General features: G+C 46.7%; 1 protein-coding gene across 4 annotated transcripts in view; it reads right to left on the bottom strand.

Annotated features, from left to right (window-relative positions):
• Nucleotides 1–231: 231 nt before the first annotated feature.
• Nucleotides 232–10,321, bottom strand: part of LOC135915671 (neuroglobin-like) — a 416,057-nt gene continuing 405,967 nt past the window's right edge. For all 4 annotated transcript variants that reach the window (XM_065448807.1, XM_065448808.1, XM_065448806.2 and 1 more), the window contains 2 exons: nt 9,614–9,845; nt 232–8,998 (listed from right to left, as the gene is read on the bottom strand). In XM_065448807.1, coding sequence (XP_065304879.1) covers nt 8,846–8,998; nt 9,614–9,845 — 385 coding nt within the window. In that variant the 3' untranslated portion in view covers nt 232–8,845. The remainder of the gene's footprint in view (nt 8,999–9,613; nt 9,846–10,321) is intronic.

The following is a 10,321-nucleotide window of genomic DNA, read 5'->3' as shown; positions in this document are numbered from 1 at the left end:
CCAACAGAGAGCACAGATGCTTCGATATTCCAGTAACGTCCCAGCAGTTTCCCGCCGGCAAAAAAGACACAGTATGATACAACGACAACGCAACAATAATCACAGCGTTTAGAGTGTGTCCGTGGATTTCCAGCACATTACAGAAGTGCGGTAGATATTTTATACGAGAATATCTAGCGCTAACAACTCGCGGTAGGCTTTATTTGCCTACCTCACATGGCTTTTCTAAAAAAAAAAAAAGAAAGGTGAAGGCCTGGATACCTAACTATGAGTCGACTTTCTCGCTATGTGTCGTGCCTCATCCCTCTGTCATCATCGTTATTCATCTTGTTTCTCTTCCTTTCCTTCTTCCCTTTCCCCTAGAACAGTGTAGCTGTCTAGAGAAATGTATACCTCGGGCCGATTTCTTTGCCTTTTGTGTCATTAAACCTTTCGAAGTCTCCTCCTGCAAGTCTTCCGGTCAGCTCGGCGTAGACTGGTTGGCGAACAGAACCAGATTAGTTATATATGATAGACGCGATATAATAGACTTGGCTACACATACGAAGCCGAGAGAGGACTTGTCAACGTACGGCGTAGAGCTAAGCCCCATTTAGCGCACGCCTTGTTGGCACGACCTGCACGATGTGAGAGTTAGTGCGCATACACTATGATATAATATGCATATTGTATATACGGATACGTAAGGATGCTGCTACATGACGCTACACAAGTTACAGACGGCGAGTATAGACCGCGCTACCTCGTCGCGCCTCTCATATGGAAGGTTACAAATTAGGTTTCCCTGGCCGTCTGCGGAGACGAACGTCACCGTAGCTGTCACCGTCTTGACTTGGCTTTGAGGAAACGTCGGACACCCTCAAGCCATTTTATTCCCGTCTGCGACGTTGGCACTGACGTGCGGGACGCCACAAACGGACAGAGTCAAACTCCACCATGTTTGTGCTTTTGAGCCAATCAGAGACGGCATAGCCGCCCTGGCAGCCAATCACGGCTGACAAGATGGTGGATTTGACAACACAGCGGAATCAGTCCTCTCCGTCTGGCACAGATGCCGGGACCTGACAAACACACTCTATATATATAAGTCAACGAGCTCGGATATACGAATGAGCTCGCCGTTGCATACGGGTACGTGAATATACAAAAAGTGGATATACATTGTGTTGTACGTGTGCATACGATATGTTCTGCTCGACCAGCCTATTCCACGCTGCCGGTGAACAAGGAGGCGGAGGCCCTGTGACCTCGAGTTCGTGGTTCGCGCGCTGTCACGGTTGTATCCGTCCCCAAACGTCGCCTTAGAATTCAAAACCCCACTTCAGACACACTGCCGGGAAAAACCACCGAATGCCTGCCCCGGTATGTTCGACAGTTTTTCCCGGTTCTTACTGCGTCGTCATCACGGGATATGCGACTCCGGGAGACACACCAGACCGTGAAGCCGAGTTTCCAAGACGTGTTGACACTCCTTTTCTTTTCTTTTTCAGCGCTTAATATACCGATACCGATGAACGACAGCAACATCACAAAGCATGCCTTGTCTGTCTCGCTAGTTATACGTAAGCAGCATCAGACTAAATACATCTACAAGAATTATTTACTGCTTGGAATGAAATGTCACGGAAGGTCATGGCGCATTACGCACCCCTGTGACAGAGAATTTCAATGTGGACGGCTTTGTGTTTTGGAAGATGAGATTGAGGGCCGTGTGTCGCAAGATTTGCGCAGAGAAGCGGCATTGATCCGCCGTACATGGTCGCACACGCAGTTGTGTTTTTTCCTTTCTTTTTCAGCTTCATGTTTGGTTAGCCCCTCTTCTCCTTTTCCCGCGAGCAGTGATATTGTGGGCCGAAGGTTTTCGGCATTTTCTGTAAGTAAGCGATCAAAAATAGGGTTAAAAAAAGCCAAAACCAAATATTGAACCTACATCCGGTTTGCTACCCTACGGTGGGAAAGGCTGCCCACTCCCCACGCAGCTTACTTGCAGCAAAGACGCTTCTAAGGAAATGAATATCCTAAAGGGGGCGAAGGAAGATACGAAATGCAGCCACAATTACAAGTTGCAGCCGAAAGCATAAAGAAGTGCCACTTGAAGCCCACCAGACACCAGACATCACAAGCGGCGTGCAAATGTGTATGAAACCGCTTGACGAGAACTGTGACTATTGTAACTGCAAACTCACATGTTTGAGACAAAAGGGCCCAAAAGAGAGAGAAAAAAAAACACACAGTACAAACAACATTTCATACAAGAAAGAACACCGCTACACAATTTCGTGTGCTTGTAATAAGAAAGAGCAGGTATAAGAAAGAATAAAAAAACAACAACAAGGCTTTGTTAGTTTTCTTCTAAACAAAACGAGCACTCAAACGAACCTCAAGCAACAATCCACGCGTAGTGGGTAGAACATCAAGCTCACACTTTTTGAAGACGCACAATTTGTCGTCCGTCGCAAACAGCGTTGTGGAAGCCAAGCTGTCGGCTTTCTTCTTTCATCATACTTGACCACAGCGCTTGCAAACAATAGGGGTTTTTGATCCTAACATCATTAAGCAGAGATCTGTGTTATTTGTATTAACGCCAAGGATTTCATAATTTTCATTTCCTGGATATAGTGAAGCACCCGACATACCTTGATTAGACGCAGGCGCAGTGAATTTGCCTTCGACAACGCTGTTCCCGATCTTAACTAATAAGGGAGTTTTGGCGAACCGCGAACACACTGAAAAATCTACCAAATACATGACGATTTTGCCTTGCACGGTGTCACTCTACGTTCGAATGAAAGCATTCAAATGTGCCTGTAGGCCCACCTCCAGCAAGCACGCACGCTGCCAATTTAATGTTTCACGTGTCTCGTTAACGGGCACCTAAACCTGCCGAATTTTTGGAAAATTTTCAAACCGGTACGCATTTCAATTAGGTTTTGTTTATCCATTGATCCATATCGTTATCATCATGTATGCTTCAATGAAAGCGTTAACCTTTGCCAGCCTGCTGGCGGCAAGCATACACATTGCCAATTTAATCTTCAAGTGTACCTTTGTACCTTAACTCCCGAAACTTAATTTTCTTTATATTAAAGCCGGCATGTGACTTAATCAACCTTTAACATTATAATTAACTCCAGTATCATCACTTACACTTCGTCGCCTTTCTCCTTTCCTCGACGAGGAGAAGCTGACCTCAGCACACTGATTCCGGGTTATCAAATCATCTTTCCTGAAAATAAACTCGCTTTTTGGGGACGTCATATTTCCTTCCACATATACTCTAAAACACCTCACTACTGTTAGACGGGACGAACACCGATTCTTGTCAATGTTTGCGCTGGGAGTACAACATGATGCACGTTCACATATTTGCGCGAGGATTTCACAATACATTTGCAAACAATATTTCAATCGCAATGTTCACGCAACGTCTTACTTTGTTAAAAGGTTAATCTCACATTCACACGGCTTCCGAGGCCACATAGTTCACGAAAGCTTTCTAGGCTTACAAAGAATTTACGAGTGACTAGTTCGCACACCAACAGCTTGTTCGACGTTAGAAGCACGCTTACGTGTCTCCTAGCAGCACAACAAGAAGAACCAGAAATTACCTAGTGCAGAACCAACATTGGTCTTTCACTGGACTAGCGTTGTACTTATACTGGTCCTGCTTGCAGTGCTACTTCACTGGGCCAATATAAGTGAAAACAAAACAAAACAGTGCTTAGTTTAACAAGCAGCATTGACACTGGCAATTGGGATTAGTGTTTAGTTCATCTACTTCTTTTCCTACACAGAGCCATGAATACTTAGTCATCAAACATGCGTTTGAACACACGTTGCTGAACCGTTTCCAGCACAATCACTTAAGGCTACACAGATTACATTTGTTTCTTTATATATTATATGAAAGTGGACAGGGGTAAAACACGGATGTTCTACACCAAACAAAGAACTCAATTAGTCAGTTAAGCGACCAGTATGAACTTAAAGGGTTAAGACTTTCGTAAGCTCGCCAACGCAGTTACCGTGACAAAGGTACTGTGAAGGCAATCAAGTTTCAAACACACTGAAAAGACAAAAGGGTAAGTGGGAGGTCATAAAATGATGTCTTCTGCACGTGAATATGCCTCTGCAGATGCATCTCAGGCAGAATAACAAATGTAGAAATAACTAATTTGAATACTTGTTACAAACAGATAATAGAGTATAGATTTAGAACGAAGCGAGTTACAACAAAGATCATTTGCTACCAAGTTTGTTTTGTTTAGTAGTGATACATTACTCATTCCGTATTCCGTGTTAGTGTTCAGGTTTAGTTCGAAAGGGTGACCCGTATGTGCGAGGTCAATTTAGTACCGAAGAGTGCGTTAAGAAAACATTTGCTTTCATAAGAAGACTTCGAATCTGTCGCGCAGGCCATTCATAGCTAATTGCTGTTATGAGTCACCCTACGCTGGTTGCCACATAGAAGATAGTGTTAATTAACACCAAGATATCGATCTGAAGTGGGCACATTAATGGCAATATATCCACGTTATCAACGGACAAAGTTGCAGTTGCAGTGAGAAAACAGCAATTGAAGTGCAGGCCACGTCGACCGCAGATATCCCGATTGAAGTATACGTGCACGAAAGAAGGGTGTGTGCATGGGGGTAGGGAAGGGGTCGTGCTATGGCATTTGGCGACCGTTTTTACATTTCATCGTGATGTTCGTGCACCAACATGAAGGTCTGCGATGACGAGCACGTTAATCGCTCGTCGAGGTAATCCGAGCCTACCTACGGAGATAACAGAGAGTTCACGCGAACCGCTACCACGCACTGACAATGCTTTAACCCCTCCAGCCACCTGTACGTTTTTACTGCGCTAGCTAAACCGTGCCAGGTGTCACGCCCAGCACAGTTTAGCTGCCACTCGCAAAGGCTGCCAGGTGGCTGGGGCGGTATAGGCAATAGTACACGGCGGTAGAGGTGCGCTAAAACTCCCTAATTTCACCTGCCCAGACAGCAGTGCAGAAAAGAGAGACGAAGAGATGAGCTGTCGATGAACAATTTTACGTTGTTCCGCCGCCGAGAATCAGTAGCTGCCACAGCGTCTCCGATCCAATCAAAGACTCTACACAGTCGAGCTTGCAAACAAGGCAGATGAAACAGAATTATTAATTTAGATTTGCGAATTACTTCGCGGAAGTTCAGGAGCGTGTTAAGATGTTGCCTGAACACTTTAGAACCCCAATCGTGCGTGGGGGCGGTTGCTTCTCGCCTTTCAAAATTTGAGTTTCTGAGCAGTTAGTGGATGGAATATCTGCGTTCTGTCTACATTAGTGCATACCGTACGCATCGAGAAATGCCTGGCGCAACAGAATTATATCTTCGCTTAGTTTCTGTTTTACCAAACGCTAATGATCCCCCTCTTAAACGTAATCGTCCGTGAATGATGAATTTGTACTGAATTAGGTTTGGCACCCGGACATAATTCACACCGTACATCTGTACATTCGACGTGAAGGTAACTTTAATGCCCTCAAACTTAAAAATTACTTTATTGTGTGGAACATTGCGATTCGTATCTTATTGATGACTTGTAACATAATTACTTACATTATGCTTACACTCGATCGTCCGCTAATTTACACTCCCGCTATACTGTTGTCCCTCTGAGTAACAGAAAAAGATTCCGAAGCCTATGCTGTTGCTGACTGCATGCATCGGAAGCAACTAGAGCCGGAAACGCGTCATCACCTATTGTGATGTAAGAGACAAAAAGCTTGCTTCTGGCATTTTCCCGGGTAGTCAATAAGTATACCGCAGGATGACAAGTAACTATAAAGCACGGACGTAACGTTTAATGAAAAAGCTTTCGGGATAGAAACATTTTAGCAATCTTGAAAATAAACGTCAAAATAAAAGAAACGAAAGTTGTGCTCTGGACCGTGCCGTTATGAAGGATTATGATACAGCGGTCTTGCTTTTTTTTACACCGCTTTGGTATTAACATAATAGATGTTTTCATAGTGCCGTCATTCTGCCTTGTTCAAAGTTCTCAAGCAACAACAGAAAAAAGACTGATAAAGGAATTTGTAGAATGACATCTTTCGTTCAAGCAGAGGTCCCGCCCGATTTTAAGTAAACTTTCGAATGAATCTTGAACTGTCACAGCGCTTAAGGTTTCAGAATTTGCGGAAGCAGAATGTCGCACGATGGCATACATCGAGTGTTGCCATAATTTTTCAGGCCACATGTCACTGAAAGACCAGTAATATTCGTTTGTTTTTGTAAAGTTTCGCTTTCAAAGGTGTTATAATGGACGGGACGTAAGCAGGAAATCCAGGGAACACTAAGTATGAGATCGGGACTTTCCAGATACGGCATAATTTGAACACTTCATCAGCTTCCGTTCCGGTATATTTTGGACTGGCACGTCCTTCATGTTGCTTAGAATACAGGTATAATTCAGGATTATGGCCGTGGACTGGAGGGTTCTGATAATGGGAGAATGCCACCTGTTACCTGCGTCCTGGACTAGATGGAAAGGCTGACGTTGGGGTGCGTCTTTTAAGCCTAATTTCGCCTCTTTTTACTACGTGCGGTAACAGAACGCATTCAGGCGATGTTTACCTAATAAATTTGTAACCTTGCCTATTTGTCTGATATGCTAGCTTCAGTCTTATTGGTGCCAATGCGAACGGAACGTAAAAACATAAGACAATGTTTGAGAAGTTTAATGTTGCTTGCGTATATACTTGTATTTTAAGCATAGATAGCAAAGCAAGCTAAACTGATGTATTGCGAGTCCCAGCATGCCATGTTTGCAAAGACCAGAGTAATGAAGGATTCGTGCCAATTACGAGATCATTACATTCATGGACGCCGTAAACTCATAGCCTATATTTATTTTTTTTTTTGAGCAATTGTGGCCAGTGTTGCGTTTTCAGAGTGCAATTTCGTGAGGCCGAAAAGTGCGCTCACAAAAGATCTGACGACTTCGTCCTCTTGCAGCATTGCTTTCTGAAGGTCAGTGCAGCGAACGCTCCAATTTCTTAATACTGTACCGAAATGTGTTGAAGACCAATCCTCGAAAACTATCGTGAAGTAGTTCGGCGCGATTACGGTAGGCATTTGGCTTTCATGTCGACGAATACGTAACATGTACATTGCACGAAACGCGGGACAAGGGAGGGCTACGATGTACTGGCGTTTTCACCGAGAAGAACGCATTCCGCGACTTGCATCTTACACACGAAACACAGAACGACGCAGAACAACACACTGAGGTCACAGGCAACGCAATGACGTCACGGAAGTCCACACGTCACAGTCCGCGGTGCGTGGGAGGAAGTCGGACAGCTGGAGGCGTGGCCAGGCGATGGAGCGTGCCCTGACGAAAACGGAATCGTCGCAGACCGGATGCAGTCGTTACTTCCTCTGACGTCATACGCGCACTGACACGTACACACACACACGCGCGCACGCGCACACACACACAGACAGACAGGCTGCAGTACACGATTGCGCAATCGCAGAGCTTAGTGAGAAAACAAAAACAAAATGCGCGAAAAGAAAAAGCTTTTTTTTCCTTTTTTCTTCTTCATCGAAAAAAACTTCCAGGCAGGAATCAACCGCGAGAAGCGACCACGAATGGCGAAGAAGCAAACCGTGGCACGGCGGTGGTCTTGATGCTGCGCCATGACGCGACGCAGTGACGTCACGCACAATGCCGCACGCGAGAGCGAGCGACACTTCAAAACAACTTCCGGAGTCACTGAATAAGAGAGAGTAGGGGTCCCGTGACCAGCGTTGAAAACAGCAGCGTCGTTCCGCTGCATGGGCAACGAGGCTGGCTTCGAAACAAACGGCAGTGCATGCCTGTTTTTGCACTTGTGAATACATAAGCTGCTTCGCGATCGGGCGTGGCCTTGCAACACTCTGCGCACCATTCGCTCCTCAAAAATGGCTGCTTTGCGCAGTTTCCCTGAACTACCATCAACGCAGCGCTATAGGAATGGACCATGCATGACGGCCGAACTGCAGCCGCTTCTCGGCAGCTCGTCGTGGCACTGTATTAGACCCCGCTCCCCGAAATCCCCGCTTGGGCAACCATGTTTGAACGCTGCACAGAACGGATTAGTGACTTCGGGGATTAGAGACCTCCTGAATGCCGCGAAACCTGAGGCTTTCCCCACCCTTCTTTATCACCTCTGTTTTACGTACGTTGTGGAGTTTGAGAGCCCTGCGCTGTGCAAGAAACCCGAACCGTCGGAGAGCCTCTGTTTACATCTATATAAGGCAGCTGTCGCGGCCGATTTCAAGCAGTTTTCAAAGCTTACACTGCAGCGTACTCGTGTTGCAGAGAGCGCGTAGCATTGGCCGTCGATCAAGACGCCGCACATTCGGACAATGGAACGAGGTCGCCCCACAACGTACACTCAGGTGAAACGAACGGGTGAAACGCCAACGGGCAGGATCGGAAATCGATCAGCTAAATGGGATCAGCAACAGCCTCAAGAAATAGACTTTTCAGCTTGCGAAACTGCGCAGTGTTCGTGAAATCCCTCAATGGCTGAAACGCGATGACCGAAGCCTCGTGACCACGACGACCGGTAAAATCAAAGACGAAGACTTCGTCCCCCAGTCTCGGGGGCTGTGCTATAGCCATCGGCGAGGTTCACGACAACGGTTTGGCGGCAAACGTTCAGGCGACGTGCGGACTGTCGGGCTGGCATTGCAGAGGTTGCTACTCTGCGCTACTCAGTGACTCCATGCGCGCGTGTGGGACCTGTTCGCAGGTACACGGCAGTTCCTTCGTGTGGCGGCTGAGGTGGGCTAGAACGTGGACGACGTCAACGCTACGCGGCCGCTTCTTTCTCGGCCAGTTCGAAGCCTTCGACGAGCGTCTCGAGGATGAAGCGGATGGTGATCTTGTAGATGTTCTCGATATTCTCAGTGTACCGATCACCCAGGGTCTCGGACACGGCCGCCAAGAATGGGTTCTCGATGTGCTGCGGAGAGAGAGAAGTCCCTGGATCAGAAGCTTTGCCACACAACTATCAAGGTGTCTATGTGTAACATAGCGCGAGAAATTAAGACTGCGGGAACTATGTAAAGTTGACTAAGATAGCTTGAGTATAAGGCTTAGGCTATTCTACGCTGACGTACGTGAAGCGGCTATCCTCCCTCTGCACGCATATCCTCGATGAGGCATTTACTACACCATTTCGCAATGTCAAAGTTAGATGCTATGGCGCTATCTGGTATGACAGAAATCAAAGCCTTCGGTAATGTGGGAGTAGTGCTGGGTGATTTTCTCAATATATGTCTCCTTAAGTGCACTGCCGTTCATTCACGTATGCTCAACCAACTGGCCCGCCAATTCCTCCTTAGCTGGGCGAATTTGTTTAGTGTACTAGTACGGCAGGGATCTCTTCGGCTATGAGGCATTCCCATAGGGTGTGCGTGTGTGTGCCGGATATTAGCGTTTGTGTTGACGTTGAAATGTGCACTCATTTCACTCGCACTGACACTGTAGTCATCGTTTACTGGCATGTCTGTGCTGTGCTGTGTCTGTGCTGTACTCACTGAAAAGGGAACGCGGGAATAGTAACGAGGCTACTCACCCAGAAGTATTCCTTCTTGAAGCCCTTGATCTTGTAGTGTAGCCTGCCCGTGTTGTGCAGGTAGTCCATGAAGTAGTCGAGGTTCTCTAGCGCGTTGATGCCTTGGTCGAGCGTGGTCATGACAATGGAGGCGTGCTGCGCCAGCTCCATACTCTCGCGCTGTGACTCCTTCGTGCGGAGTGCCTGGAACTTCTCGAACAAGTCCAGAAGGTCCCCCTTCTCCTGGAACAGTCTGCGCATACGGAAGGCCTTGGGCGTAAGCCACGCGCGCAGAGATCGCGTCGAAGTCACGCCATTACGGGACAGTGTCCACATACTTCGGGGGCTGCAGCGCAGTACAGACGACAGTACAAAAACGTAAAAGAAAAAAGATGAAGAAAAGAACACGCATTCGGCGGGTGCCGTTTTGACCTTCTTGCGTACCCATCTGTTCTGCGCTGCAGCCCAAAGAATGCTTAGGCTGCCAACTCTACGCGCAGCTTTCAACTTCACCTAGCAACAATGAAACTCAAGCTTGAAATGCCCAACTCGCAGCGTATCACCTTCTACCACGTCCCTTTTATCCCTTAATATAGTTGCATGCTGCGAAATAAGTTAGACCTTTAAAAGTGGACAAGGCTGTAAATGAGTCCGTAACTCACGCCATCACACCCTTTCTGAGCGTAAGGGTGGCCTTACACCCTTATTCGCTTTTAAGGGTGTAAAATT

Source organism: Dermacentor albipictus, chromosome 7, assembly GCF_038994185.2.
Source record: "Dermacentor albipictus isolate Rhodes 1998 colony chromosome 7, USDA_Dalb.pri_finalv2, whole genome shotgun sequence".
Lineage (NCBI taxonomy): Eukaryota > Metazoa > Arthropoda > Arachnida > Ixodida > Ixodidae > Dermacentor > Dermacentor albipictus.
This window is presented reverse-complemented; position numbering and strand designations above follow the sequence as displayed.